Source organism: Denticeps clupeoides, chromosome 9 (assembly GCF_900700375.1).
Source record: "Denticeps clupeoides chromosome 9, fDenClu1.1, whole genome shotgun sequence".
Classification (NCBI taxonomy): domain Eukaryota; kingdom Metazoa; phylum Chordata; class Actinopteri; order Clupeiformes; family Denticipitidae; genus Denticeps; species Denticeps clupeoides.
The window spans coordinates 12,061,441-12,075,972 of record NC_041715.1 but is presented as its reverse complement, the minus strand read 5'-3'; the positions used below and the strand labels follow the sequence as shown (position 1 = coordinate 12,075,972).

General features: G+C 44.1%; 1 protein-coding gene across 1 annotated transcript in view; it reads right to left on the bottom strand.

The window, feature by feature from the left end:
- Positions 1-7,779: 7,779 nt before the first annotated feature.
- The window catches only part of man1a2 (mannosidase, alpha, class 1A, member 2), a 77,552-nt gene continuing 70,799 nt past the window's right edge, over positions 7,780-14,532 (bottom strand). The window contains exons 13-14 of the mRNA XM_028991437.1: positions 13,411-13,526; positions 7,780-9,762 (exon numbers count right to left, since the gene is read on the bottom strand). Of these exons, the coding sequence (XP_028847270.1) occupies positions 9,630-9,762; positions 13,411-13,526 (249 nt within the window). The 3' untranslated portion in view covers positions 7,780-9,629. The remainder of the gene's footprint in view (positions 9,763-13,410; positions 13,527-14,532) is intronic.

The following is a 14,532-nucleotide window of genomic DNA, read 5'->3' as shown; positions in this document are numbered from 1 at the left end:
CAGGGAAACTCTGAATGGAAAATGTCCGCTGACAAGGCGAAGTCAAGAACTGATTCATTAAGGGCCACTAACAAGGAAAAAGGGTTTCATGCGATGTAATTGACAAAAAAAGTAGAACATTAAAGAGAGTAAGAAAAAAAATGATGTCACATACAAAGCAACTGCATGGCAGCGATGACCATCACATCCCCCACAGCATCTCTGTATAGCTCTCACAAACCAAAGAGGAAATGTGGTTGGCACATAAAAGCCACTTCTGTATACCACCCATGAGATATGTACAGGCACAAGTTTCATACTTCATAAGCATCTAAACTATGATTTAAGAATTGCAGGCCACTGTAAGTATGCATGAATTTAAATAATCTCATTCAGATGTGTTAATGTAATTGCCGGTTAATGTTATGCATGAGACAAAATTGTGAGTATTGAAACATAAAAAAATGGGTGCAAATTTGGTACTCTAGCCCGGACCCTGAGAAGCACTAAGCGAGTGAAAGTGAAGTGATTGTCAGTGTGATGCACGGCACCATGGTGAGCAGTGGGCAGCCATGACAGGCGCCCGGGGAGCAGTGTGTGGGGACGGTGCTTTGCTCAGTGGGCACCTCAGTGGCACCTTGGCGGCTCCTTCCGGCAACCTTCTGATTACAGGGCCGCTTCCTCAACCACTGCCTGGTTATGGAGAGGGAGATGTCAATAATACGCGTTGACTTTGTACTTGTAATGGCCTTTTCAAGTTTGCAGCCTCATACATAGTAAGCTGTGACACATTGTGTGCAGAATTAAGATTTTCACCACCCTGCACAGCACTAGCTTGCACGTGGAATCAGACCAGTTGACTACAACCTCCATATGTATTAATGAACACTCGGCACCCATGGCCCGGTTCACTATCGGCCCTTGTTACGTCCTGCTCTAGGTCAGGAAAGAGGGAGGGAAATGGCACCAACATTTTAACTAATGTGTTTAATAACTCGAAAGAAATACAATTCAAGCCTTGACACAAAGACAACGAAGCAGTCAGGCCACGAAAAAGCGCAGGGTATTGTGAACTGGGCGTCTGTCTGGCGTATTTCCCCCCTTCTCCTTCAGTTCTCAGCAGACCCTCACTCCGACGGGAGCGCAAATCGGCGTCAGGTCTGGGAGGAGTTCCGCAATCACAGGCTCCGCCTACAAAAAGGAAAACCACAAACAAGACAGAGAACACAGGCAGCACATCACCGCGGGACGTAACAGCCCTTCTTTTGCACCACTTCTGGTACCAGCAACCAACCACTGCATACCAGGAGCGTCCGAAAAGACTCGCTGATACCTTGACCCCTTCACCAAAAACTAAGTGTGACATTATCGCCTTTCCATGGTATTGTTTTGGGAAACTGACATTAAACCCTTTTCAGTGCATCAAGCCTGTGAGAGGCTGGCAAGTACTGGACAGACCATCACCTGCCCTGCACCGACACCACTTGCAGGCTCACTCTACCCTGGAAGGCCGGCCCTCGCTCTATCACTCCTTCCCAGCGTTTCTTCCTCTCTTTTTTCCTCTCGCCTACAGTTTTTCCTTGTGCGCAGAAGCGTGACGGGGTGTCAACTGCAGGGCCCGTCGAAGCCCATTCAGACACACTGTGTGTGATTTTGGGCTTTATAAGGAATAAATGTTGTTGTTGCCGATGCCGGGCTGCCAAATGTTGCAACCCGGCCAAAGAAATAATAAAAAAAAAAGAATACAGTTGATATCATGTGTGTCAGTGTATCTGGTCAACCGCCTCCAGGAAACGGGTGAACCTCTGATTTCAGAAAGGGAGACACTTGAGACATTTCAGATTACAGGCTCCAGTCAGGAGAAGCCCTGAAGGGTTTGACATGACAGCTATTTGCTTACAGGCCTCTGCGTCACGTCAACTTTACCCAGAGAACACTAGACCTCGGTGAGGAACCTGTAAAATAGATGCAGAAGGTGGCAAAAGGGTGGACCTTCATTTTTCTTTTTTTTTTGTTTCCATCTGCCTGACGGGCCCACGGCCAAGTGGAAGTGACTCACGGTCCACAGCATGGATGGCTAAACAGCTGCCATTAATGCATACACACCGAAAACCTGGCCCCTGCCAGTGTTGATGCGTGCACACACACACACACACACACACACACACACCATTAACGCATTAAACACTCTGCTACGTTTGCAGATGTCATCGCTGTGTTTTCCTTCCTCCGTTACCAGTGACTCACTGGCTGACTTATTAATAACCATGTCCTTCCTCTGACATCACAAGCGGCTCCTCGGCCCTTATCAGCGGCCGGTGTCAAGCGTCGGTGTCGATTTTCTCTGAAAGGCACAAACGTGACGTAGGCGGGTTGCCACGCGCTCCTCATAAGGCGGCCAGCCTCCAGATATTGACATAATGGGGAGAATGACCGAGCCGCTGCTGCCTTTTACACGCCGACAGAGACATTCCTCAGAGCGGAGGTCAGGGGTGTCCATCTAGCAAGCGACTGACCCACCAAACGTGCCCGTCACTCCTCACCACAGGCGAGGAGCGTTAAGGCGTGTCAGATGCCGGGGTGAGGGAGACGCTCTGGGACCCTGACACAGGCCAGCGACAGACAAGAGCGGTGAGTCAGGGACGCGGTCAGATGACAGGCAGGAACCTTCGCAGCCCGGTGTGATAAACAGATGGACAACCGGTTCATTCTGGCATTTCAGTGAGTTTATGAGGCCAAAATGCCCGTTGGGTTTAATAAAGATTTAATGCAGGCATTAAACATGACACATACCAGCAATGTTCTCAAACAAAAACCCATTCATGGGTCTTTATTTTAAAAAAATAAAGAAGTAAGCTCTTCAAAACAGCACACGTTTGCTGTGGTGACATTTTCACACTTGGCACTTGTTGCTACATTTGCCAATTATCATCTTATGAAGCTATGAGGTAAAGAAGACGACTCTGAACACAAAAAAACATGCCAATCTGCATCTTTGTCTATTTATATAGTAGTTTTTTTAATCACTCTGAAAGAACAATGTGAGAGTCTCACAGGCTTTCAAAATTTTAAACATCTTGGGTGGGTGTGCAGTGAGTTCCTCCCCTTTAGATTACAGATAGGGTGAGGAGATGCAAACAGACCAAGTGTGGGACGAGCGGCATGTCCGTGTGGGCCAGGATACCAATGCAAATGAAGTAACATTAAACTTCTACACCAGTTAGACCATAAACAACACACCACTGCTGACTGCCATCATCCCAGCAGGCCCATTTCTCCACATCCACCGACCAGCACTGCACTGAAGGAACGTGGTCATGATATCGCCAGACAGCTTTTAACTTATCTGCAAAGGTTCTGCAGTAAAAATATCACTTGCCCGGTCAAAGGTTAGAGAATTTCACTACTGTGACAATATTCCAGCACACAAATTGATGAGGTCATAACTACTGGCCTCTCAGATACCGCGTGTCCATAATAAGAGGTAGATTTTTTATAACTGACTAATTAAAATAAACAAATGAAAATGTAGGAGTGCTATATTGAGTGCTATATTCAAAGCATAATTATATATGTATAATATACCTTTCAAGTGTGGCTTGTTTGCTAGTGTAATGTTATGTGCATCTTCAAGATTAAAAATAAAATGATACAAGCAAAAAAAAGAACCAAAATTAAAGAAATTAACTACCCCTTTAGTGTAATTAACTCTGTCATGAATGTTTTAAAATGGGAGGAGCCCAATGATTGACAGCTCTGCTTCCTCATTCTGGAGGATTTCAAGTGCAATACATCACAAGCACTATCTAGGAAGAGTAAGGAGAGTCGTCAGATAACTTATAATTTCAGCCCATACAATCAGAACACACCCGGACCTCACTGATAAGTATTTAACAGTGTTGACTACTTAACACACTTGGGTTCCTCAATAACTTCCTTAACAAGCAATTTCTGCCAAAATATAAATCTGCCCAATCTGGCAACACCTCCCCCGTCCTCCGTCTACCACCAAACCATGCAGATATATTTTCAGCATTGTGAATTCTGAATAGTGACTCCAGCTGCAGCAGCTTTAGCCTAGGGGCTAAGTTTGCAGGTCCAAGTCCCCAGCCGTCAAGGTGTCACTGAAATAACCTTGAGCAAGGTACCTACTCGTGCCTTCACACCGCTCGACTTCATGGCTGCCCACTGCTCACAAAGGGTGGCGGTTCAAATGAAGGGAACACATTTCATAACTGTGCTGCGTACTGTGTATCACAATGTCAAATTCATTTCATCCAACATCCCATTATCTCAGAATGAGGCATGTGGGACAAAGGGTCATAATGTTGCACAGTACAGCATTAAGTTGTATACCAGGTCACCGTAATGAGTGATAACTTGCCATCCGGTCCGTTTGTTGTTCATACCTATTTTCCCGCGAAGAGACAACTTGGCCACTGTTACGTCACGTTAGAGAACATGCACCATGTGGTAAGTCTAACTTGGCGCCTGTAAAGTATGGCCCTTTGTCTATCTGATCTGACAGTAGGCTGGAAGATACACAACACCGGGATGACTAACAATGCAAACACAGATGCGCACGTTCTGCGCTATCTCATATTTAATAAAGACGAGGCATGCTCAGGGAAGATGGAAAGAGATAACGGGGCTTTCCCGCGGTGCAAGTGTCAACAGAAGCTTCCAGTGCTCTTCATGCATGCTGCGCTAGAAGCACTGACACTGCATCCACGCGGCTACTGAGAATGACAGCTAATGCTACACAGGAGAGGCGGCGCCGTTGTTTGCGCAGACGTCCACCAACCTGAAACTAAGACGTAATGACGAGTTTAAACATGTCTTAATAAAGCCCATTTTAACCCACTGCCATCAGAGGAATAAAAGAATGATGATATATTAATATGGTGCCCTTCGAAAATACTGTGTTGCTGACTGTGTCCATCCCAATAAATGTTCAGAAACATCCACAAAACGGACACAAATATGATTTTTTTTCTTTAGTACATTAACTGCTCATTTATTTTTTTAATAAAATTATATTAAATATTTTTCCCATACGCCATACATCTCTGCTGTTTGGTGTGTGATTCATTCTTGGGGCAAACTCAGAAATGCCATTGAGCCCATTGCCATGTACTGCTCATGACTTTAGGTAAACAAGAAATAAAAATTTTGCTCTTCCAAAACAGTAGAATTCATAATGGCCCCATCTGGCAACACTGAATCCTGAAAATGCAGAACCAGCCAAGAGCAAAGCGATCAGACCAGAAGGGCAAAAGCAGACCCAACAAAAAAGTGATTGTTCAGCGAGCACGAGGGACATGAGAAGGTTCAAAAATGGGAACGGTTCTGTACTTTTTGGAGGAAAACGATAACACTCTGCAATGTGTGGAAGATAAACATCCACGGCGGCAGGGCACCAGGTCAACCCCCCCCCCCCAGGGTTCACGGCAACCTGGCAGCCGCCCTGCCAGGCTCCACGCTCAGATTCTTTCAGCACACTGATCTACGGTGACCATGACCCAGACCTCCAACGTGAAGACAGAGCGCGAAACCCTGCAACGTCACTGGCTTGATAAAAACAGGACAAATTACAGAAATTCTGGCCATTGTGTAAACTGGGGTTTACTCTCCCCCCGCGGTGAAATTGAACTAAGATTTGGTTACTTTTACTTTGAATACAAACAGGACATATTGCCGGTATGTCAATATGACTAAACATATTTTTACAGAGGGTAAATATTTAAAGATTAAGATCAAAGGACAAATATTTTATCAGCATTTATAGGTTCCTAGAATTTTTTTTTTAAGACAAAAAGTGATTGGGCCGCTTTTTGCACATCGCAAATGTGATTCTGAAAAACATGGCACCTGTGGATTCTCAACAAGGCCAGAGGAAATAGTACGGAACAGGAGCATTTAATACTGGTGATACGCCACTGAGTACTATTCATAGCAGCTCATTCCTAATCTGCCCTGTATCCTATGTCTACAGCCATCGCCAAAAGTCACAAATACTGGTTTTCACAAAGTTTGCTGCTTCAGTGTTGTCGGTTGTTTCTGTGGGGTACTGAAGCATAATTACAAGCAACTTATACATTTCATGGCTTTTATTGACAATTAGATCAAGTTTATGCAAAGAGCCAATATTTGCAGTGTTGGCCCTTTTTTTTCAAGATCTCTGCAATTCCTCCTGACGTGCTGTCAATCAACTTCTGGGTCAAATCCTGACTGATGGCGACCCATTCCCTCATAATCAGTGCTTGGAGTTTGTCAGAATTTGTTGGTTTTTGTTTGTTTGAGGATTTACCACAATTTCTCAGTTGGATTAAGATCCAGGGAGTTTCCTGGCCATGGACCCTAAATTTAAATGTTTTGTTCCCTGAGCCACTTAATTATCGTTTTTGTCCTTATGACACAATACTCCATCATGCTGGAAAAGGCTTTTTGTAAAATATATATTTGGTAAACAATTGACAGGGGTTTTGTTACATTAACAAAATGAATAGGGCCTAGCACATAAGGAAGTGGACTCATAATCGGAAGGTTGTGTGTTCCCCCACACACTGCTCCCCGGGCACCTTTCACGGCTGCCCACTGCTCACTAAGGGTGATGTGGTTAAATGTAGACATGTTGTGGTGTGCACTGCGTGCTGTGCTTCACAATGACATTCACTTTACCAGTGGTGCATGAACAAAAGAGTGTCACTTACTGGAAAATCACTTTTTACTGTCATCTCAATTTATTGCTTCACCCCCACCGTATGTGGCATTTGTTTTTTGAGACATCCCAGTTGTCTTATTTGCCACCACTTCCACACTTAAGTGAACCCTGAACGTGGGTGTGTGAGTTTGGCAAAAAAGTTGATGGAAATTTCAGTTGTCGTCACAGCGCGGAGGCTGAGTTGCTGTGCACTGAGGAGACCTGGTTTCCTGGGAGCCAGTGTGGAATTTGCACGCTCTCCCGGTTTCCCTCAAACAACCTGCAGGTTTGGTGAGTTTGTGAATGTTACTCCGCCATGAATTGGGTGTGACGTTCAGTACAGGCCAAACATTTGGACACTCATTCTCATTCAATGTGTTTTCTTTATTTTCATGACTATTTACATTACATTTGATACCTTCACTGAAGGTATCAAACTATGAATGAACACATGTGGAGTTATGTACTTAACCAAAAAAGGTGAAATAAGTGAAAACATGTTTTATATTCTAGTTTCTTTGCTCTGATTACTGCTTTGCACACTCTTGGCATTCTCTCGATGAGCTTCAAGAGGTCGTCACCTGAAATGCTTTTCCAACAGTCTTGAAGGAGTTCCCAGAGGTGTTTAGCACTTGTTGGTCCCTTTGCCTTCACTCTGCGGTCCAGCTCACCCCAAACCATCTGGATTGGGTTCAGGTAACTCCACATGTGTTCATTCATAGTTTTGATGCCTTCAGTGAGAATCTACTAATGTAAATGTGTCATGCATCCAAGCATTTGGCCTGTACTGAACGTTTGTGTGTGTGTGTGTATGTGTGTGTGTGTGTGTGTGTGTGTTCACCTGTGGTGGACTGGCACCCAGTACTGGGGTTGTTCCTGCATTTACACTGTTTGGGTGGATGTTGTCATAAGTGTTACACAAACAGGAACATGCCATTTGAAATAATTGTGGACAATAATAAAAAAGCTGCCATATGAAGCCTGTGTTAACCACGTTTACGTCCTGTGTGATTTAAGCCTGTGATGGACTGATGCCTTGCTGTTCCTGCCATGTAGATGAATTGGTAGGAGGGACAAAGAGAATGAAACACACGACCTTGAGCTTCACGTTTTTAATTCAGCTTACTTTTCATAATATCTTTATTGAATTTGTGTCTCATTTTAAACATATTTACACGTTTTCCTTAGGTCTGTAAAAATACAAATGCATACACTTTTTCTTTTCCTCCTTTCAAAATCCACCCGGTGAGACTGCAGGGGCATTGTTGGCCTGGGCTTCTCCTGGGACAGAAACCAGGTGATGTTGTAATGGTGATTTTAAGGAAAGGCGGAACTTCTGAACCAAAATGAAGAAAAGAAAAAGGCAATGCTGCCACCTAGAGAAGTGAAGAAGAACAGTTTGGACTGCGAGCGTCACAGGGAGACAGAGAGCTGGTGAGTCTGGACGTTTTCTGAGGAACCACGGTCAGCATGAACTTAAATCTGTGGTACCGCCTCTTCTGGCTAATGAGAATGACAGACAGGCTTACTCAGAAGAAAAAAAGATTCAGCGCAACAAGACTGATATCGACCTCCTCCTCCACCGCCTCCTAGACTGGGTACACGTGAAGTGACCCAGCACCACATTTTCACCACATGCTGACCCCAGACATCTTAAAACGCTTGAGAAAACTTTCTAAAACATCCATCACTGGCCACAGGGCTGCATTAAATGCATTAAAAACGGGCCTGCGTGTGGCTCATTGGATATTCCTCTCATGGAGCGCCTGTCCTGTTCAATATCCCCACGTCCTCCTGCTAAAGATTCTCTATAAAAACGCTGTTTGAACAATTTTTACGGGTTAAGCAGAATGGATTGGTCGTTTGCTTTAATAAAAAAAGAAATAAAGAAAAAGGCAGACTGCTGTGGGACAGGCGTAAATTAACGTTCGTTAACTCCACCAGGCTTCCCACGCACGCTCATTAAAATAGCACCTTTTTTTTACCCACAATTCCCTCTCATAACACCTGACCCGGCCTCACCGAACAGGTCTAGTGTGGAGTGTCGTTCCGCTTCTATCGTCCTCAGACGCACCCAGTCATGGTGAAACGAGGCCTGTGGAGCCGGAACGCCACCGGGACAGACGAGCGGAGTGGAGTGGAGGAGAGGGGAGGAGAGGAGAGCGGAATGGAGACGAGCGGAATGAACAGGTATGCAGTGCCAGTCGAGCAGCATCTCTTCAGAAGCAGTAACGGCGGCCGCACAAAGACAACCTGACAGAGAGCAGCTGGCGGAATGAGAGGGTGAATAAAAAATAAAAAAACCTCAACGGACAGCAGGGCAAGAATCTCAGGAACTGATGTCCCATGTGACCTGTCCGCATGCCAGTCTGTAAGTGACCCTCTCCCAGGTCAAAATTCACAAGTCCTGGAAAGTTCACAGGAATTCTGGGTTGACTGATGTGTAAAATGAACGCCCAAAAAGCCCCCCCCCCAAACCCCTCCATTTCCTTTTTATCTCACACACACATACACACACACACACAAAACACACAGATCCTGTCAGAGCAGCGTTGCCCCACCGTGTATGTGCCTGGGAGCGTTTCATCAAGTGTAGACATCAGAGAATTCGTTAGCTCTATCCTCCGCCAATCACAGAGCTGCGTCGTGCCAGCGATCCTTCAGAAGAGAAACAGTCAGAGTTGGGGGGGGATGGGGGACAAGACGAAAAATCAGTGGGTCTGAAGTGTTTCAGTCCCCTCCTCCTCGTCCTCAGTGCTGGAGTCTGTAGCTGTCCCACATCCCAGAATTCCGAGTTCTGTGATGAGGAGACGTCTCCCCTCTCTCTTCCCAAGTCTTGTCCAGAGAGAGTGTTTTTGGAGATAAAGAGGACGGGAGAGTAAAAGTTAGACGGAGATAAGGCCGGGCGGGGGCAGTGAGGGGGAGAGCGCCCCCCGGTGGGGCAAATCTACCCCTGGTTCTGACTGCCGGGCAGCGTGATGTTGGCCATGTGCAGGACGGGGAGAGGATGGGCCTCCGTGTTGAACACCCAGTTCTCCAACGGGAGCAGGTCGTCCCCGGAGAACAGCAGGTAGAGGTACCTGAACACAAAAATTAAGAAAAACGAATCATTCCTTGAAAAGTTGAAAAGTTCCTTTTGTTTTTTTTGTTTTTTTTTATTCCACAAAATTACAAAGGTATCAGGATCACATGATAAAATAATCAGTATTTGTATTCAGATGTTAGGTGAATAAGTATTTTTTGCATGCCTATTAGCATAGCCTTCTGTTTTGTATAAATAGAAGAAATACTTGTATGTCAGACTTTATAGTCTGCACATTTTCAGTAAGTTGTTATAATGAATGTTCCCCACACTCAAACATACAATTATTAGCATAACAAACTTGAACACTCGTTCAGACGGTGAAAATCGCTTGTCTAGTACAGTAACCCACTCGCACACACAAAACCTCTCATAGCAGCGTTACACCGTTTTTTCCATTTACGTATAACAGTAAATTTTTTTTGTGTGGCCATTTTTGGGATGATTTGAGCCAAAAAAATATCAGGCATCTGACAACGTCGCAGCAGGAATGAACATTGAATATTATCCAACTTGTCTAATTACAGCGTCACTCAATTAAATGAATATATGTAAAAATGTGTGTTTTCTGTTCCGTTTACTGAACACGTGGATGTTCTGTTACTCACTGCTTAACATCGGTCGACATGTTGTTTCAAGACGTTTGTGAGATTGTATAAAGAGGATATACTGACTATTTACTGACTGTGGAGTGCACATGTAGGGCCAGATAATGTGCACGTAAGAGAAATGGCTCTGTTTAGGTTCAAATAAAATAAAATAAAACAAAACCAAAACACACACACACACACACACACACACACACACACACACACACACACACACACACACACACACACACACACACACACAAAACCTTAACTGCCATAACTACATTTCTTCAAGTGTGAGACACTGCTATCTGATTTTGACTAAGTGAAAGGGGCAGTGTATAAAAAAAGTACTTCAATTACTTTGTCAAAGGCCCAGGTGAACTGTGTAGATAAATGTGCAAAATGTCCATGTTTTCTTGCACATGATGCTTGTACATGAGTGACACAAATACGGGTTCACAACGTTTGCTGCTTCAGTGTTTCAGCCTTTTTTGTCAGTTGTTTCTGTGGTGTATTGAAGTACAATAACAAAATCTAAAGTTTCAAAGGCTTTTATTGACAATTACATCAGGTTTATGCAAAGAGTCAATATTTGCAGTGTTGGCCCTTTTTTCCAAGACCTCTAACAATTCGCCCTGGTTTGCTGTCAATCAACTTCTGGGCCAAAACCTGACTGATGGCGACCCATTCCATCAGTGCTTTGAGTTTGTCAGATTTTGTGGGTTTTTTGGACCACCCGCCTCTTGAGGATTGACCATAGTACGGTGCTCCATCATGCTGGAAAAAGGTATTGTTCACCAAACTGTTCTTGGATGACTGGGAGAAATTGATGTTGGAGGATGTTTTGGTACCATTCTTTATTCATGGCTGTCTTTTTAAAAAAAAATTTGAGTGATCCCACTCCCTTGGATGAGAAGCAACCCCACACATGAATGGTCTCAGGATGCTTTACTGTTGGCACGAGACAGGACTGATGGTAGCGTCACCTTTTCTTCTCCAGGCAATCATTTTAACAGATGCCCCAAACTGGAAAGAGAAAATGACTTTACCCCAGTCCTCAGTAGTCCAATCCCTGTACTTTCTGCAGAATATCAGTCTGTCCTTGATGTTTTTCTTGGAGAGAAGTGTCTTCTTTGCTGCCCTTCTTGACACCAGGCCATTGTCCAAAAGTCTTCACCTCACTGTGCATGCAGATGCACCCACACCTGCCTGCTGCCATTCCTGAGCAAGCCCTGCAGTGATGGCGCCCCGATCCTGCAGCTGAATCATCTTTAGAAGACGGTTCTGGTTTTTGCTGAACTTTCTTGGGCTCCCTGCAGCCTTCCTCACAACACTTGAACCTCTCTCCTTGAAGTTTTGATGATTTGATAAGTGGTTGATTTAGCTGCAATCTTTTCCTTGCAGGTCACCATGGTTAACAGAGGAAGAACAATAGTTTTAAGCATCACCCTCTTTTAAAGCATCCAGTCTGCAATTCTAACTCAACCAGCATGACAGAATAATCTCCAGCCTTGAGCTCCTCAACATTCTCACTTGTTTTAACAAGAGGATCGCTGAAATGATCTCAGCAGGTCCTTTTTTGGCAGGGCTGAAATGCAGTGGAAATGTTTTTGGGATTAAGTTAGTTTTCATGGCAAAGAGGGATTTTGCAATTCATCTGATCACTCGTAATAACATTCTGGAGTATATGCAAATTGCCATAATAAAAAAGAAGCAGCAATCTTTGTGCAAACCAGTATTTGTGTAATTCTCAAAACGTTTGGCTACGACTGAACCAAATTGTTAAGCGAATGGACAACCTGAAATCAGTTGTCACAGCAAAAAAAAAAAAAAAAGAACAAATCAAGTTTTTCTCAGACTAATACTAAATTTAATCTACATCTGTGGAACTGCCTCAATATGAACTTCACCCAGACTGGCTTCAGCCCGCCCCCTGCAACGAAAACGCTGTATCCATATTTTCCAGCTCTGTCATCGGAATCTCTTAATATCTGTGTGTGTGTGGAGCAGCTCTTTTTCAGACTAATCACATTACATCAGTCCACAAGCCACGTCTGATGGTTCATTTTCCACTCGCCGTTTGTTTCTTGAACTCAGTGCGACCCCCATACATCTGCCCAGCAGTACAGCTCATCTTTCCACCCAAGGTAATGAGCCTAATACTGTTACATGGTTTTGTTCAGCCCATTCATTCAACCCAACTAACCAACAGATGAGCTGCTTCGTAATGTCTGACTGGTTACAATCACACCGGGATTCTTACAATCGTATTTACCAACTAATATGTAGTTGATAAATACATGAAACATATGTTACTGTAACATGAGTGTATAATTAATAATTTTTAAAAGTATTTGGATATAACTAAGAGCTGAAACTTTCCAAGCAGTATGATATTAATGCAGCCCCGGACCTCCACTATCTGGCAGCTAATGATGTGCTGATCAGGTGTGATCGAGCAGTGAAAATCTGAAATTGTGCAGAACAGTGGGTCTCTGGGGTGAGAGTTGAGAAACACTGATCAAACATTGAAAAGCTGTTGATGCAAACCATAGCTCTGACTGCAGGGGGCAGAAGAGTTCAAATAATTTGACTACTTCTACTACAGAAAGTGCTGTACCCATTATGACTGATATTGGATGTCACCGATGCGTGTGAGCGCACGGACACACACACACACACACACACACACACACACACACACACACACACACACACACACACACACACACACACACACACACACACACACACACACACACACACACACACACACACACACACACAAAAAAAAGACCCGGACAAATGAATATGCAAAGATGGAAAAGGAACCATCTAGAATACTGAGGCCAGTTCAGTTCAGTTCAGATGCAGATGATGCTACATTTAGCATCTGTATTTCACAAATAAATATGTTTCAAGTATTTTCTTTTTCAACTGAATAACTGATGTCAAGAAGTGAGGCCAACTATGCAATCTGGTAGATGGGCCAGCACTGCTCATCTATATTTGTTCATTAAAATTGAGGAAAGTAGAGACGTGTAGAGACTTACTTGAGAGTCTCGGCCAGGAAGAAGCTCTGCTGGACATCGTCATAGGTGGGGTTAGAGGAGTACACGTCCTTGACTCCAGAAAATCCCCCACTGACCCGGCAGTATTTATCAATGGCCTGTAGATGGTAGGAAGACAATTAAAAGCAACGAAAATACAATTACATAAAAAAAAAGTTACAGATTGTGATTGAATGTTGAATTTTGTTGGGGATTATAATGCTTATCCCTTGCATATGGGGTGCTTTATAACCGGACCATCAGCCAGTCAACAAGCATCTCTCTCAGCACTGCACTGCCTGTGACCCTCACGCTCACCACAGCAGTATCACCATCTGTGCCGATGGATGTCAGAGCGCATTGTTCATTTACCGTGAGCCTACACGCAGCAGCACGGCACGCTGATAACGTGGTTCAACTAGATACATATACTGAAACCTGAACGATGCATTTTAATGATATACCTTTTCTAAACACTCAAAACACACGTTTAAACACGAAACAGAAGAGGGAATAGTAAATGATGAGAAGATAGATCAATAACTATTAGTTCCAGAAGGAAGGGTCAGCCACCTCTAGTCCTGCTAGGACAACAAACATAAATAAACTGTTCAGTGGAGGACCTGCAAAGGAGATCAGTACTGAAGGTGGGGTCAAATTATGCCAAATCTGTTGTGATGAGGCTGACTGCAATAGCAAATTCCTGAGACTGAGGCGACTGAGATGGAAAAGGGGGGCCTTTAACGCGTTGCTTAAAAGGAAAGGTAGCACCCATATTATAATCATGTGTGTATGAGGGCTAAAAGGAAGTCCAGAGAAAGATTTCATCAGGGCTTTTGGACCAGTGACATTTAGTCTTCAGAAAACAGGCTTGCATTCAGGATTTTATTTCATCGAGGGAATCTGATTGGGAGATGTGCGCATCAGTCAAAATGGATTTGTTGAAAACTGGATGACAATCATCATAGTCATATAGCAGTGACACTGAAGGCCATATTCATGACTGATGCGGCCCAGTGGGGGAACACACAGGAAGAAATCCAGGGAGCCAAGGACTGACCCTTGTTGGAGACAAGAACCCGGGGTTTGAATACAGGAAAATACAATTTCTGTTCAAGGGGCATG